Source organism: Chrysemys picta, chromosome 1 (assembly GCF_011386835.1).
Source record: "Chrysemys picta bellii isolate R12L10 chromosome 1, ASM1138683v2, whole genome shotgun sequence".
In the NCBI taxonomy this organism is placed as follows: Eukaryota; Metazoa; Chordata; order Testudines; family Emydidae; genus Chrysemys; species Chrysemys picta.
Genome location: NC_088791.1, coordinates 98,445,844 through 98,463,691, shown reverse-complemented (window position 1 = coordinate 98,463,691; position 17,848 = coordinate 98,445,844). Strand labels below are relative to the sequence as shown.

The following is a 17,848-nucleotide window of genomic DNA, read 5'->3' as shown; positions in this document are numbered from 1 at the left end:
CAGAAATATGAAATCACACTTGTGAAGTAACATTGTGATAGCATCACAGAAATTAGAGATGGGAAAGAATTATTAGATCTCTAGTCCCTTGGCTAGGCACAGTTATTCCCTATAGTACTTTTTTTTTTTTTTTAAAGGGCAGGGTGGGATTTCAAGCTGCAAAGCAACGCTTTCACATTGGGGTCCGGAATATTAAAATTTGGTTCTGTCATCTGACTAGAGGTTCTTCAGGGAAGTGCCCATGTCTTTATCGGTACTGTAAGTCACTTTGCACACTTTTGTGCACTGCACAATAGTAATAACTCTTGCTTAAAATGTTAGAACTGTCACTCACAGTTGCCTATCATATGTTCCCTATATAATTAAAAAATATAGCAAAAATACAACAGCCAACTGGCAAAATAACCTCCTGTAGTTTGACTATAGTCACCAGGGGGGTTATATTTCACAGCACTTTTATCACAGGTCCATGGTTTCCTAGTTATACTCTTGAGAGATGGTATTCTTCTAACATATGAAACACCACACAGGGAAACACTGACTAGGCTATACATGCATTAGAATCTCTTAATGTATGTGAATAGCCTTGTAGCTCACAATCACCTATCACTCATGTATATAAATCACACATGCTGTTCAAACCAATCCACAAGCTTCCCTTGTTAACTGTTAGTAGTTCTCTGAAACATGGTTATATGCATCTGTAATCCGATCAGGCCTGACTCTTAAATGAGGCCTCATTAAATGTTCAAAAGAAATGTTTGGGTGTCTGTGCAGGAAGAGGCTTGATGGTGTCTTGCTGTCTGCACTCCCACCTTTTGATCTTAAAAAATCAGTACTTAGGTGAATCTAAAATACCCTCATGATTTGGAAGTCATTCATTATAAACCCATCAGTTCTTCTTAATGGAGGATATAATCCCTCAGCATCATTCATGGCTGAGGGAATGACATCATCCAGTTGTTGTACATTTTCCAGGGACTGTCACGTTCTTTATTGAACAGCTAACTCTTTTTATAGCTGGGTATATCTGTAGTGCTAAACAGACTTAGACCAGCAGGTCAGTGTAAGAACTTTGCAGGGACAGAAAAACCTGGTAACAAGTGATTTGGGATTTTGTGCTTGATTATTTTATTTTATTTTTTTACTGTGTAATGGTTCATCTGGTTGTCTCGTCTACTTTTTACCTTTCTCAGCAGAAACTCAGCTGCACAATTACAAGCATGCAAGTGTTCTGGTAAAGCAAGTAATGTCCGTTTCAAATCAAGCCCCAAAGAAACTCTTTCTACATTGCTCTTCCCAATACATGGAAAATGGCAGGCGACTTCCCAGATTTCTGTCCTCTTTGTCCTCCCCCAGCTTTGGAATATGTCTCTGTGACGGGATCCCCAGGGTACAACCTGGGACTGTGGGACCGCTGTGCTCCCTTAACTCACTTTCTCCCACAATGCCTTATTAATGACATGCAGCAAACCCCTCCGTGTGCTGTTACCACTCAGTACAACCCCATGTGGAGCCCCACACCCAGCTAGATTGCATAAATGCTCCCAGAGCCACTCACGAATCACACAGAGAAAGGCACCAGCCAAATCTCTCCAGCACCCAGCCTTGTACCTCAGGAATACATCATCTTGCACTGCTCAAGACCCTTTCTTGAGCAATGCAAGTTTATTAATTGGTTTGCCACTTCATCAATGGAAAGTGGGCATACACCAGCCTTTGTAACCTAAGCAGATTTACCAAGCACATCAGTCAAACTCACTGCTAAGGCTAAACATTTGAACAAGTTTATTGATTACAAAAGCTAGGTTTTAAATTATTGTAAGTGATGGGCAAAAAGAGTAGTTACCAAAGGAAAATAAAATATAAGCACACAGTCTAAATTCTTAACCTTATTAGACTAGGCAATACCTGGACTAAGCAGTTTTTCTCACCCCACTGGATACTGCAGGTTGGGTACAGTCTTTCATTTCCAGGCTCTCTCCCTGTTAGCCTGGGGACCAGTCTCATCAGCTCCAGCATTCTCGCTGCCTTCGGTGTAGATGGGGAAAGAGTCAGGACAAACCATGTGGCCTCCGTCTCCCATTTTATATCCTCAGCCCATGTGCTTGGATAACACAAGTCTAGGCATGTCTGGTGGGCATTGCTGAGTCACCAGGCAAAGTTGAGCAGTTCTCCTGTTGTGGCCTTGTGCATTACGAGGGAGTCATTGAATTGTAAGTCCCTTGCTGGACAATGGCTGTTGATGGTTGTCCAATACCCACCTGGGCGTTGTTTACCTCACTTCTTGTTGTATCTGGGGAGCTAATATCTGGGCAATTCCCCAACTCACAGCATATTTTAGTCAGGACCGACTCCAGCTTTTTTGCCGCCCCAAGCGTCGAAAGGGGGGGGGGAGATAAAGCTGCGATTAGCAGCACTTCGGCGGCAGCTCTACCGCGCCGCTTCATTCTTCAGTGGCAATTCGGCGGCCAGTTCTGCCCTCCGAGAGGGACTGAAGGACCCGCCGCCGAACTGCCGCTGAAGACCCGGACATGCCGCCCCTTTCCATTGGCCGCCCCAAGCACCTGCTTCCTGCGCTGCTGCCTGGAGCCAGCCCTGATTTTAGTGACAACCATACAACACAATCTCATAACTTCATATGCACTAATGATATACATATTTAGAACAGTGGCTTTCAACCCATCATAACCTTTCCGATGATACCTTACATGGCATGCTTTGTATGAAATATCACCATTATATACAAATGATGAATATGTGGGTTACAAGGCGCTCTCCCGAGGTATAGAGTGTCACAGTCTCAACTGTACTCTGCAGCACCATCTATTATATTAGTCCTGGACCCTGTCATATGGACAGACCAATAGTTGTGCTGAATTAATGTCAGTTCTGGTAGTGACATAAGTCCAGTTCCTACTGGAGAGGTGTCTACATCATTAAAACCATCACCTTGTTTCACACAGGCCATCAAACAGCAATCGAATGATAACAAGTTATGGTCACTATCAGCCTGCACTGTATTGGAACCAGTAACAGAAATTAGCAGATCTTTATCTCACAACCTAGCCCTTGAGCCATCCAATCCTCCACCTTGTATTGTAGTCACATATCAGTTTTCTAAAGGGGTAAAGTTATCTAAAGACCAGTTTAAACCATATAGCAATGTCTAGGTAGGTCAGTGATAAAATTAAATGCAATTGCCTGAGAAATTCACCTGTGTCTGCAGAGAGATGTGTGCTGAATGTCTGATGTGCTGTAATGTATATTAGGAAGAAAAATGTTCTAACAACCCATGAGCAATGGATACAGCTTTTAAAAAACATTTCTTCCAAAAGGCAAGACATTATTTCTATGCTGAGAATATTTATTATCTGTCAATGTATTACTAAGGCAACTGTCCTGTATCCACTGGAATCCTAAAGGACTGCCATACCATGCGATTAGGAGCAGTTGCAGAGCTCCCATCTTCAGGTTACCAGTAGCTACTGGAGACATCATGAAATCGAAGAATGACTCTTCCAGTCTCAGGGAGAACGAGATGCATTGAGCATGGCACTTTAACACTTCTTAATGGAACCTTCTGCAGGGTCCAGGCACACTGTGACGGGTTGGGTCACAGAAACCCCTTTGGGACTGTCACCTGATGTGCTGAGACTACCTCTGAGCCCGTTTTCCCTGCCAGCTTGGCACTTCAGAACCCTGTCTTGTTGAGCCAGATACGCTAACCTGCTGCAACACTGACCTAGGGTCTGACCCACACCCCCAAAGCTGCAGACTTAATTGAAAACAGCTTAGAAAGTGCTCCTGTCTCTATCACCCAGATACCCAGTTCCCAATGGGATCCAAACCCCAAATAAATCCATTTTATGCTGTATATGGACAGATCAATAGTTTTGCTGAATTAATGTCAGTTCTGGTAGTGATACCCTCTGATACCCTTTGCTCAGAAACACCAAGAAACAGGGTGAGAGCGCTGAACTCATTCCACAGATTTGAGCCCAGTTTTCTAACACCAAACAATGGGTTTTTTTCCCCATTTGGTGTATCACTCATTAGTCAGCACACAAATACCATGGTGATGGATATGGTATAAGAATTTAGATTAAATCCAGCTCTTATGTTTGGCTGTCAAACTGGGACAGATGCCACATTTTGAAGAGGAGACAACAACTTTATAACCTTACAAAATCATAAATGTTCTGAGCTTTTTTAGCATATTTTGGATTCCTTAGTTGTTCTATAAATGCAAGATATTTTTAGATTATTATTATTCTATTGCAGTATGCAATTAACACAAGAAATTGGCAATGTATAAACTTTGGTTTGTATCAAGTAAACTGCAATGAAGAAGACAAACCAAAAAGCATAACAAAGGCATACAAGCATAAAACAGATAGTCTTCCTCAGGGGCGGCTCTATGTATTTTGCCACCCCAAGCACGGCAGTCAGGCAACTTTCGGCGGCACGCCTACGGGAGGTCCGCTAGTAACGTGGATTCGGCGGCATGCCTGCGGGAGGTCTGCCAGTCCCGCAGCTTTGGCGTACCCACCGCCGAATTGCCACCGAAGCTGCAGGACCAGCGGACCTCCTGCAGGCATGCCGCCGAAGGCTCCCTGACTGCCGCCCCCACAGCGACTGGCAGGCCGCGCTCCACGGCTTGCCACCCTAGGTGCGCTGGTGCCTGGAGCCTCCCCTGGTCTGCCTTCAGCACTTTTTTCTACTTCCTGGGTGTTAGTTTTATAGATAAAATCATTTTGACATTACCAGGTGGGAAACAGGTGTACTTGCATGCATCCAGCTAGTTCTTATGTTCTACCAGAGCATTTTAATCAATCTGAGCTTAATTTCAGACAAGATCCACAGGGAATACTTGTCATTGGGAAGCTGTTGCTGTAAATATGCCACTGGCTTCAAGGCTTCACACCAGAGATGTACATGATTCCAGTTAGTGTGAGTGGCACCAACAGCAGGATGGAAAGCTGAGTTATAGTATTTGCTATTGGGATTTTTTGTCACTATTGCACAGTCAAGATTACATTGTTTGGGCTTTACAAATCATATTGTGAGATGTGCAATCAGAACTATAACTAAACTGTATCTGGAGGGAATAATTATTTAAATTTTATTTTCATTTATGTGGGAAATATTTTCTATAGTTTCAAGTAGATAATTAAGAATGAACATTGAAGTACAAGAAGTGAATGGAAAAAACAGGGAAAATGGAGAATTTATGGACTGTCCCAATGTATTAAAAAAAAAATAAAAAGATGGGATTTAAGCAGAGGCAGATTAAGAAGGAATCCATAAATCCTTGAGCTCTTGCTCCAGAGCTCTGAAAGGCCTTGACTCAGCAGTGAATCAGTGAGAAACTAAGAGCCTGATTCTCCTTTCATAGCAATTTTTGCACAAGTGTAACTCTATTGACTACAATGGAGCTACTCCTAATTTATAATAACATGAACAGAATTAGATCCTAAAATTCTGTCCGGGTTGGAGGGGATTGTGTGAAGAGATCAAAGAGTCTATAGGTGGCAAGGCATCAAGGAGAGGAGATTGTTTGCGGGAATCTGAGAAAGGAGATCAAGGTATACAAAGAACTATATATTTCTAGAAGGGGCAGTGTTTTTGGAGCCAATCCCTCATATTGTCTTAATCTAGCCCTGGATTTAAGGTGAAAATGCTTATGAATTTTAATTTTACAGTGTGAGGGACTGTTTGTGTAGGTAACGTGAGCAGGATCTGGCCTGTACAGAGGGCCAGTACATGAAATATGCATCACCATAGTCCTACTTAAGCCCTCACCAGAGAATTTAAATGGGACTTAATTGGTGCAAAAGCCTCATTCTGGTTCTCTGCAAGAGGCAAACTTCAGCCTGAGAGAATCCCATTAGTCTGTCAATATGATAATCCAATCAACAAAAATTAGCATCACATTTTCACTTTTCTCATGTTGCTGAAGCAAATCATTCCCTGTCAGTGTGGACTCTGATATGCACCTGGCTTTTCTGATCATTCAAATCAATATTTAGTCTATGATCATTTTATATTTTAAAATAATTAAGAAAATGGATTTACTTTAGGAAAATCATGTATCCCTTTAACACAGGGGGTTTTCAGTGCTCTGGGAACTGCAGGTGAGCGGTATTTACAGTAAACATTGAAATAAAAGTCTGATGGCAATAAACAATGTTTGTGTTACTGAACTGAAATATAATTCTGCCCTTTGAACATGGCTAGACACTAGGAATGGTTTTAAAGACTCCAAAGACCATCCAGGATTTTAAACAGTTTCAGGGAATTTTTCTGGGCTTTTAAAGGTACACTGTCTGTTTAAAAACACATAGCTTAAAAAATAAGTGCCAGTCCTGTGTTGCTAATGACACATTAAACTATTTTAAATGAAAGAATTATACAAATCTAAATTATTTCCATTTAAGCTGTTTGTTTGCTTTTTGAGTTGGACAACGACAACAGACCAGTCAACATCCCATTTGTTTCTAGAGAATCTTAGTCCCTACTCTAGACAATACTGTAGTGTTTGAGTCGCAAAAGCTGCAGGGTAAGGTTTAAATAAAACAAACAAAACCCCGACTATTTTCATTTGTTAAATTAAAAACAAATCATGAAATCATGGCTATGCTAGTGTTTGCTGAGAGCAAAAGCTGTTATGGTGAGAGTTCCATTATGACCCAGTGTTTTCACAGATGTTAAGACCAGAATGGACCATTATGATCATCTAGTCTGCCCTCCTGCCTAAACAACAGTAGACCCTCTCCCAGTTAATTCATGCAGCTAGCCCATAACTTTTGTTTGAGCTTTAGCTTATCTTTTAGAAAGACAGCCAGTCTTGATATAAAATGTTTTCACGCCTTATTAAAAGTATCATTCTAATTCTAATGGATCACTTGATGAGCACCTGTTCATTCCCTTTGAAGTATCTGGCACTGGCCACTATCGGGATACCGAGCTAGATCGGGACTTTTGGTCTGACTCGGTATGGCCGTTCTTATGTTCTACATTAATGGTACAAAACACTATGGCCCCAGTCCTGTGGGCTGGTTGAGCTGTGCTGAGTGTAGGACCCAGAGGTGGAGGAGTGGCTACATTCCACCTTCATGCTTCCCCAATTTTTGAGGCTTCTTGGGGCTGATTCTGCCCCTGGCATAAGTCAGGGCAGCCTCAGGACTGTTTGCAATGGTCCCCAAGTAAGTCGAGCATACTCTGAAAATTAAAAAACAGGCCACTTTTGTGGCAGTGTTTTTTAGGATTGCAAAATAACCCCATACAAAAAGCCAAGCATACTTTTTTAAAAGTGCATACCGATGTCACTACTGCACCAGCACGTGCATATTTCTTGGCATGGGGAATTTTGTTCCCTTATTTAGGCCCAGATCCTCAAAGGTGCTTAGGAACCTAACTCTCACTGATTTCACAGGCCAGAATCTAGCCAAACATGCTGCAACAGCAGCACTGCCATTTGGGGGGCAATTTAAGGGTTTTTTTTTTTGTTAAGGCAACTAGTCCTCACCAGAGATGTTCAGACCATTTTCCATCACACCAAAATGTCAATGAAAAACGCACAAAAAAAATCATGAACGTTTTCTCAAAAAATATATTTTGAATTTTTGAACCCAGCTCTCCTCAGAACTTGCTGGAAAAGCTTTCTTTTCAGCTGAAGAAAACACCAAGAAATCACTGATTTCCTTTCTTGGAGGCACGTATGTAATCTTGATGTGAGACGACTTGCAACCACAAGAGAGCACTCTTTCCTTTGATGATCTCTCAGCCTTCCTAGAAAGCTAAAGAGATACCATATAAGTTTTGCATACTGCTGGAGAACCCGCTTCAGTTGGATTGGAACAGCAGAAACAACAAAGGCTGCAGATGTATTTTGGATTACAGTGTGAAAAGCCTTTGGCTAGTTTTTCAGCTGACAGGAGATCTTCAGTTCCTGAGTGGGAGGAGTGCTGCCAAAACTTTGAAGATCCCTATAAACTTTGGAAATTACCCATCTTTTGGAGACAACTTTATCAAAAGATATTGTGGGTTACAATACAAGAGAAGTGTTTAGAGCCTGGAAGCTTGTTTATGTTTGGTGTTAACTCTACGGACACACTTTCAAGCTAGAAGAAAAGGAATACAGGAACCCTCTTATTATCTTCTGAAAGATGAAGATCAGAGGAAATGCTGGGTTTAAAGTGTGGAGTAATAGTCCTAAAAGCTGGTCTATAAATTAGATGGCATCCTGCCTCTATAAAAGATTGAGGAGTAGAGCTGATTTTCAGTCATATTGTGGACTTCATGAATTGTTAGTTTTGCCTTTAAAACTGGACATAGATCTCACCCACAAGAACAGAGCAGACTGTGGAGCAGAGGACCCAATACAAATGTTTCCTCCATGCATGGATTAATGCAAGATTTGGAAGCCAAATTTGAGATTAAAATTGCACTGGTAAACAATGGACAGCAATAAAGATGATGGACTATTGAATGGGATGTTATTCTCAGGAGCTATGTCCATGGGAAATAACCATGTGAATCCTCATGGGTTACCACTAAGAGAGCCTTTTGGTGTTCCCTTTCATTTCGATCCAACTTATTGGGACCAAGCCTACCGTGGTTATTCAGGTAGATTTTCCTACATCCCTTTCTCTGGATATGTAGGAGTCTATGACTATTCTTTTGAGCCTGCCTTCATTCGAAAGAGAAATGAGAGAGAGAGGCAAAGAGTGCGTTGTGTGAATGAGGGATATGCACGCCTCCGAGAACATCTTCCCAAGGAGCTTGCAGACAAACGCCTCAGCAAAGTGGAGACCCTAAGAGCCGCAATAAATTACATTAAACACCTTCAGAGTTTGCTGGACTGTCAGCCATTAGGGTCTACCAGTAAGGAAACAATATCTGCTAAGGAGGCTACAGATGCTTCCAGTCCTGATCTAAGAAGGGAATGCAACAGTGATGGAGAGTCTAAAACCTCTTTATCTTCATCTCCATACAGTGAGTTTGAGGAGACTTGCATCTAGGAAACATCATCTTCAGAAACATATGCCTTCAAGACCAATCAAAAACTCTGTTATGGTATCTAAATCCACATGATTTTTCTATAGGTAAAAATGTATCCTACGAAAGAGGAAAGAGCCTGGGAAAATAAAGGTATCTTCAGTCTCTGAGAAGACCTTTTCACTGTTGTTGCATGCATGTAGCCTACAAGTGGTTCGTAAGGATACACACATTCCTTTCAAATTTCCTCAGCTGTGTTTACTAATTGTGGTTTAGATTATTAAACTTGAAACAGTTTTTAAAATCTAAATTACTCTTCACCTTTTATGCTGTTGGGTTACTTTTTGCTTTTCACTCAGTGGGAAAATGAAAATAGATTAACCAGGTTTAGAGTTTTTTCCTAGTCAGGTTTATTTTCTAGTTTCCATGCACTGATACAATGATGCAATGTTTGGTTTGCAAATATTGTGGTTGCGGGGTGGGAGGGAAAGAGGGTGTAAAAATTAGATAACATATGTTTCACCAACATTTTTAAAACTCATGCAAATATTTCTATTAATATTAGGTTTTGAAAAACAAATTTTTTAAAAATGAAATCTATATTTCAGGTTGAATCTATTTGGCAATGTCCTTTTTAATGCAAGCAGATGGTCCATAATTAGGATGCTTTGGGGGTGTGAGGATGTGAAGAAAACTTGGGACTTATTTTAAAGAATTACTCTCAGCAAATGGCAGACTGAAATTTCCATCCTAACCAATACTAAATTAATGTGCTAAATATAGTTCTGTAAAATCCCAATCAGACAAAATCATAGTGATGAAATTGTGGTGAAGACATCCACCTTTTCCCTGTGCACCTTCATTTATATAAATTGTATTTGCAGACAAATGCTATTGATCATGACATCTATTTGATGGTTGGAGGTAATATGCATGGAAACATACTCCTGTAGTCGTCATGTACTAGTGTCTACAGAAAGGCTGAAATATATCAAGCTACATTCATATGGAAAATGTGGGCATTTTTCCTTACATTTAAAGTATTGTATTACTTTTAAAAACAGACTTTTCTAAAATATGTACCTCAAGCTCTACAATATATATTTAATTTGAACCATTGTCACTCAGAAGGCAATCGGAGTTTTTCTCCAAATCTCTCAAAGTTCTTTTTTTCTTCATTTACTACTCTCCAAGGCCCTGATTTAGCAAAGCACTTAAGTATGTGCTTAAAGATACGCATGTGCTTAAGGGATGTGTTGAACCAGACCCAGAATGTATTCTCTCTCTTCCCGTTCCAAATGATCTACCCCCCCTTACTTTAAAATAATACCAAAATAAACCTTTAAACTCCCCTCCCCTTCTACTTATGGGATCACTTTGATTTGATGGTTTTCTCTCCTTATCTCCCTTGCCAAATACCTTGACGGAAATCCTGAAAATGTTCATGTACAAATATGAATGAACATTAGTGCTGGTCAGATACCTCAAAACATGTCCATGAATATTTGCTTAAATAAAAAAATTTAATTAAAAAAATTATTTTCACTTTTCATGGAGATTAGTGAATGAGAAATGTTCCCAGAAACTGAATTTTCAGGGAACAGGGGAAACTAGACTCAAGGAGCTCAATTTGTTTAGCTTAACAAAGAGAAGGTTAAGAGATGACCTGATCACAGTCTGTAAGTACCTACAAGGGGAACAGAAACGTGATAATAGAGGTCTCAAAGGTATAACAAGATCAAATGGCTGGAAGTTGAAGCTAGACAAACTGAGACTAGAAATAAGGGTCACATTTTACATAGTGGAAGTAATTAACCATTAGAACAATTTACCAAGGGTTGTGGTAGATTCTCCATCACTGGAAACTTTTAAATCAAGATTGGAAGTTTTTCTAAAAAACATGCACTAGTTCAAACAGGAATTCATTCGGGGACGTCCTATGGCCTGTGTTATACAGGAAGTCAGACTAGATGATCACAATGATCCTTCTGGCCTTAAATCTATAACTCTATGACAAACTGACAGAAAGCAAATATTAAACTCAGAAATGTGAATAGCTGCAATGTAAATCTGTTAAATGTCCTCTTCATCCAATTAGGAAATGAAAAAACAATTATGTGACATATGTATCCAATCAGAACGAACCCGTACAGCTCTCATTTCAAATTTTGTATATTCCATATTGATTTCTAGTACTGACCTGCTCACTAGCAATTTAAAGATCAAAATTATTCAGCAAATAATTTTAAAGAAGAAAAACATTTGGAGAGATAATCATCTGCCCATGAACAATTCACAAACAACAAGGAGCTAAATTTGGTTTATGAGTTATTTGCTATGAATTATTCACTCAGCTCTAATAATACTAAAAAGCACTGTTAAAAATCACAGTGAAGCACAGCGGCTTAGTCCCCTGTTCTTTATATATTAGCTATGTTCCCTTTTTGAAGCAGGGCTGCTTCCAGTTTCCAGACAGTGCACCTCCTGCTGCGTGGGCAGTTGTCTGTAGAGGTATGGATGAGTTTCCAGAGTTGGAATACATCTTTTCAGGTGTATATGTTTTCATGTTTTCATGTTTATCTTTGGTGTGTGGGGGGGGGAGTAAGGTAGTAGTCTGAGAACAGGACTTTCCTGGCTTCTACTCTTGGCTTTGGATACTATGGCCACGTCTATACTACAGCGGCACAGCTATGGTGCTGTAGTATCATAGTCTAGATGTGTCCCACACAATAGATTCACAGATTCTAAGGCCAGGAGGAACAATTACGATCATCTAGTCTGACCTCTATAACACAGGGTATAGAATTTCCCCCAAATAATTCCTAGAGCAGATCTTTTAGAAAAACATCCAATCTTGATTTTAAAATGGTCATTGATGGATAATCTACCACGACACATGGTTAATTATTCTCACCATTAAACATTTACGCCTTATTTCCAGTCAGAATATGTCTAGCTTCAGCTTCCAGCCATTGGATCATATTACACCTTTCTCTGCTAGACTGAAGAACCCATTGTTAAATATTTGTTCCCCATGTAGGTACTTATAGACTGTAGTCGTCACCCCTTAACCTTCCCTTTGTTAAGATCAAAAGATTGAGCTCCTTGAGTCTATAAATCTTTTAATCATTCTTGTGGATCTTCTCTGAACCCCCCCCCCCCCCCCTCAATTTATCAACATTCCTCTTGAATTGTGGGTTTTTTCCATTGATGCAGGTAATCCACATATCCAAGAGGTAGTAGTTAGGTTGGCAGAAGAATTCTTCCATCAATCTACCTGCATCTATGGGGGGATTAGGTCTCTCTAACTACATTGCACAGGGTGCAAAATCTTTCTCACATCCCTGAGTGATGTAACTAGGTTGATCCAATTTTTAGGTGTAGACCAGTCCTGACTCCCTTTGTGGCCTCAGACAAGAGATTTTAACCCTCCGTCCTCAGTTTCCTGATCTGTACAATGGGCTTTGTGATTATAGAGGTGCTGGTTGTGACTCTATAGTTAAGACTGTTGTGTTTTTCACGTAAACCTTTGTTATCTAAGAATAATGCCTATTCACCTATAGTACCTCATGTGGAGGCTGTGAATCTTAATTGTTGTAAAGTGCTTTGAAGATGAAAAGCATTGTATATATGTATAAGTATCATTAATGGTTAAATCAATCCAAGCCAATAAACCTAAATATGGACATAATGACCATGTTACCTCCTGGTCAGAGGATATTGGATAGACTTCTAAAGAGTTTTTCAAATCACATTGTACCTCAAAGGCCTGTATTGGGGACATTGCAGAGCCAACCCCAAGTCCCCTCACCCCTTGCTGGGTTTCCCTGGCATATAAAGAGAGTGTTGCATGCCTTCCCCTCTGTGGCCAGCTAGCTCTGCTGGGCAGAAAGGGGCTCTTCCCCCTCCCAGCTTCCTTTCAGGTGGCTAGTGACCCAGGACATGCTAACAGAGAGCAGCAGTTACACTCAGGTGACCACAGGGATTGCATGTGAACATGGAGAGCTCCTGGAATCATCCCCTCCTCGTACACACACCCACATGAGCTAGACACTGACTGGCCCTTTGTATTGTTAGGTGGCTCCATTTTGTTACTTGTAAATCTTTGATGTTCTGCCCTCAGAAATAAACCCTGGGTATGTGAAATAATACTGAGAAAAAAGACCGCTAGGGTTCAAATCAAGTGAATTTGTTGCAGAGAAACTTTTCAATAAGTTTGTTGTCATAGTTCTTATTATTGTTTTCAAGTTGGCTATTTTACTCCTTTTAACAATTGTGAAGGCTCCTAATAATGCCAACCAGACACAAAAGATTAAAGAGTTAAAATGTAATAGCCACCAGTAGGTGATTATTATTTCTGAAGGCTGGAAATGAACTGCTAGCTGGGAATGAAACTCCTTCCGTGGAAACACTGTACAGGGAAAAAAAGATCCTTCTGGGAGACAAAGCTCTATATTTTGTTTTCTCACAGTCCCTGTTCTCATACAAGTATTGTGCTTTGTTTTAGCACAAGGAAGTACGAGATTGCTGAAGAATTCCCAAATACAAAATCCAAAAATCCTATATGTAACAATGTTAACAACATTTTCTCGTGAATGCTACAGTTCAAAAGCTTTCCTAAGCTGCATCTGTCTAGACAAAGGTTTTCTTCAAAGCTTCTAAAGTGTATGGTTATCAGACTTTGAAAACAGAGGATGATCCAACTTGTCACCCTGGGAACTAATGTTTTAATAAAAATGTTGAACAGAAGAATTCTCTTCATTTGGCACAATTACTGTTTACAAGAAAGACAAGTGGTGCTATTCTTAGGAAAATGCTCAATAACTTTATCAAACTTCTGCACACCAAATGCATCCTCTGTAATCTTTCTATCAAACATGGAAAAAGAACGTCTGAAGCCCCCCTACCCCACCTCCTCCCATTAAATTATAAATCCATTTGCTCCTTGATATTATCACAATTTTAAAGATGTATAATTCTGGCCATGGAATTGCTTTTAATCCCCTAATAGCTATCTAGCTGATTTCTTCAATCAAAGCCCATCCATACTGCTTTCATGTTAATTACTCAGTGTCAATAAATGTCCAAAGAAAAACATAAGGCACTATAGGAAAGTATAATTCAGACAGTAAAGCAGTCAAAGCCAGTTATCTCATTGGAATAAGTGAACAGGGAGCATATGCTTAAAAAATAACTCCTCTTTCCCTCTGTCACTGAGAAATAAAGGAAGAAGAAGACCTGAAACATTATAAGGGGGAAGACCCACAGCTGGAGTTGAAGTCAACAGAATGATGCCAATTTATACTTGCTATGAATCTGGCCCAGTAAGTTCTGAAGTTCCTAAAAAATATAAAGTAAGCACACTTACTTTCTACAGGTCCCCAGTATAACCACCAGCCTATCTGCAACTGACAAGCAAGAGAATGAAGCATGAACACATTGCAGAAAAATGTAAAGCTACACAACCATTATTTATTAGACTCCTAGAATGCCCAGCAATTATATAGTGCGGGACATCCATACATCTCAAAGCGCTTTACAAAGCAAGGTAAGTAATATTCTGTACCTAACTGAAGCCTTGCCAATAGGAGAAAATATATTATAAATATATCAGCCATCTATTTCTCATACATTTCATTCATTCTCTTGGACCACAGCAAATGTGTCCAGTGATGGCCCTTTGGATCAGAGTAGTTAGAGATGGAAAAAAAAGCTGTTAGATCAGCAAGCCCATCCCCCTGGAAGGACAGACTAGGGGGATCTAGGATATTAAACTGACACCACACCCGGAATCTCCTCCATGTGCCAGGCTCCCATTGAAGTCCATGGGATGTCAAGTGTGGAGAGGTCACAGGACTGGGCCCTTGGCTCTTGTAAAATCAGTCCAGTTTGCCAACAATTCTTGTAATTTGCAGCAATTTGCGGATGATGGCACTGCTCCGAAGAGGCTCCAGGCTAGGTGCAAGCAGGAAAACAGAAATGCACTTCATGCAGCAGAAAACACGCCCCTTCCAGATACTGATAGTCTATGATCCAAGGCTCAGTAAAGTCAATGGGAGTCTTTCCATTGACTTAGTGGGCTTTGGTTCAGGCTCTTTGCTCTTTTAAGGAATCGCAGGATCACAGTTTTTAGCACCAGGGAGGATTGCCCCTCCTCACCCACACTCATACTCCTATGGTTCAAGCCATTGGTGTCTGAACTTTTTAAAGATAAAACACTATTAGGGCAGGCTATTCCTTTGGCCGCATAGTTTTATCATTGACAATTCACTGGCCTTCCCCAGTTACAGCACCTGAACATTTTCTTTTAGAGAGCCAAGTCAAGAGCTGGGACAGGGGAAAGGAATTAGGAGGTGCTAATCACTGTGTAGGATTCAGTTCCACCAGCTTAATCCAGCAGTCCTGATGCAGGCAAACCTCTCATTGAAATCAACTGAGTTTTGCCTGTATGAGGACTGCAGGACAGGGCCCTAGTCCAAAGCCATCCTGTCGCACTTTTAATGTGACTAAGGATAATGGTGCTTGGTTGCCTTACTCTGCATCACCAGAACTTGTCCTGCCCTGCCCTAACTAGGCAACACCTGCTCACACACCACTGAGAATTGGAAAGTCAAATTGCTCCCCAGAACACATGTGCTATAAGGGCAGTCGCTTGCACCAAAGCCTGGCCTGAGGGTTGGGCTGAAGGTTTTGGATTCTAGTTTGTCAGTGAGGTAAACCGTAGGAATTGAAACCTCCACCCAAAACTTTACAAGGGGGGGAGGGGCTTAAAAGGGAAAGCAAATCTCACATGCTCTGGGAGTACATGTACGGGGTAGGGTTTACTGGATTGACTTCAAAGGAAAAGCAGAGACCAACTCAGCACACGAGCTGTTTCTTTTAAAGCTAGAAAGATCAGCTTGTTTGGCTTCTCCTTATTTGTTGCTGCTTATGATAGATACAGATTTCATTGCCAGAAATGCTAGCCGTATGCCCTGAGATGGATGGGTCCTTACAAGCCCTATGTTAAGAAAGCCAGTCTTTGGGCCCTGGAAAGGGTTTCATTTTTAAAAACATGTCTCTAGGCCTTTTCCTTGTGAAGACAGTCTGGTCAACATAAGCCTGTGTAATTGAATGCAAGCCGATTGCTAGAGAGCGGCCTGTGTTGGGGTTTGTTGCAATGGTGTAGTGACACTGATGTAGCTGCCTCAGTTTAGATGTGCTGCATCAGTGTAAAATGGGTTTTCCACCGGTGCAGCGTGTTTACACTGGGGAAGGGGCGCATTGATGTCGCTACATCAACGAAGTTTAGTCAAGCCCTAAAATTGAAAAGAAAAAAAAATAAATGCAGCTGAGCTACAATTCCCGCAGCAGGAAGCTGTAGGGACTTAAAGATCCCTTCTCTCCTACACCATACGATTGTCCCTCCCAGATCCATACATGGAGGGAACCTCTACAGGCGCTGCCTCTCACAAATACGCAGAAGGGTATAGAATTGATGGAATTCTTTTTTAGGAGGCAGAATATGAAACTGATGGATTTTTCTGAGGAGTGGAGGGGGAATTTTACACACGGAATGTCACCCATCTCATCAAATGAAATGTTACGTTTTTGAGACAGCCCCTTGTTAAAATGTCAGTAGTGCATCACAGTAGCTGCATGAAATAATGGATATGGGCAGAGTTGGTTCTGGATCCAAGCTTCCAAAAAATTCAAAAGGTGTTTGCATCCAGGTTTGGTTCAGCTTGTTACAGAGATAGAACTGAGCCATGAAGTCTGGATCACATTGGGCTTTGAGCTCCTTCACATTTTGGGAGCATCTGGATCTGAGATTTTGATTCTACTGAGATTCAGCCTGGGGGTTGGGAATAACAAAATTTGCCAGAAGCTGGGAATGGGCGATGGGATGTATCACTGGATGATTGCCTGTTCTGTTCATTCCCTCTGGGGCAACTGGCACTGGCCACTGCTGGAATACAGGATACTGGGCTAGATGGACCTTTGGTTCTGACCCAGTATGGCCGTTCTTATCCCTGTATTTTGAGAGGTGCAGAGAGTAAAAATCACACTGATAGGGATCTCATTTCCTACAAGGTGTTTTTACAGCCATACTGTTCTGGAGATAAATAAAAGACTTTCCTCCCCAAGGCTGTCAATCATCAGCACTGAGCACCAACCACCATCTCTCATTTGCACTGATTTCACTAGAACTACTGGTTATAAAATAAATAAAATTTTCAGATCTTCTTATGTAACTGACCGTATTTCCTTAATTACATATCAGATGGTTGTCTAGATGTGCCTCTTTCTTAGGGTTGTCAACTTTCTGATTGCAGAAAACCGAACACCCTTGCCCCGCCCCTGCCTTGCCCCTTCCTGAGACCCTGCTCCTTCCCCACCCTATCTCTGAGGCCCCGCCCCCTGCTCACTCCATTCCCCCTCCCTCGGTCACTCACTCTCCCCCACTCTTGCTCACTCACTCATTTTCACCAGGCTGGGGCAGGGGGTTGGGGTGAGGGCTCTGGTTGGGGTGTGGGCTCCAGAGTGGGGCCAGAAATGAGAGGTTTGGAGTGTGGGAGGGGGCTCTGGGCTGGGGCAGGGGTTTGGGGTGAAGGGGGGGTGAGGGCTCTGGCTGGGGGTCAGGCTCTGGTGTGGGGTCGGGGATGAGGGGGTTGGGGTGCAGGAGGGAGCTCTGGGCTGGGCCTGAGGCGTTTGGAGTGCAGGACAGGGTGCGGGCTCTGGGAGGGAGTTTGGGTGCAGGAGGGGGCTCAGGGCTGAGGCAGGAAGTTGGGGTGTATGAGGGAGTTTGGGGCACAGGTTCTGGGTGGTGCTTATGTCAGGTGGTTCCTGGAAGCAGCCGGCATGT

At 41.6% G+C, this 17,848-nt stretch overlaps 2 protein-coding genes across 7 annotated transcripts in view; one reads left to right on the top strand and one right to left on the bottom strand.

The window, feature by feature from the left end:
• Positions 1-17,848, bottom strand: part of PRDM4 (PR/SET domain 4) — a 77,871-nt gene that overhangs the window by 37,485 nt on the left and 22,538 nt on the right. For 3 of the 6 annotated variants that reach the window (XR_010592031.1, XM_065564599.1, XM_065564655.1), the window contains exon 1: positions 14,790-14,845. The exons of 2 other annotated variants lie outside the window; for them this stretch is intronic. Coding sequence is in view for 3 of the 4 variants with exons in the window: in XM_065564599.1 (XP_065420671.1) it covers positions 14,790-14,830 (41 nt within the window). In the remaining variant the exon portion in view is untranslated. Of the gene's footprint in view, positions 1-14,789; positions 14,959-17,848 lie in introns of those variants that run through there. One more of the 6 variants, XM_065564607.1, reaches the window with a different exon arrangement.
• Positions 8,327-9,102, top strand: ASCL4 (achaete-scute family bHLH transcription factor 4). The gene has a single exon (XM_005300842.5). The coding sequence runs from the start codon at positions 8,463-8,465 to the stop codon at positions 9,024-9,026; it is 564 nt and encodes a 187-aa protein (XP_005300899.3). The 5' UTR covers positions 8,327-8,462; the 3' UTR covers positions 9,027-9,102.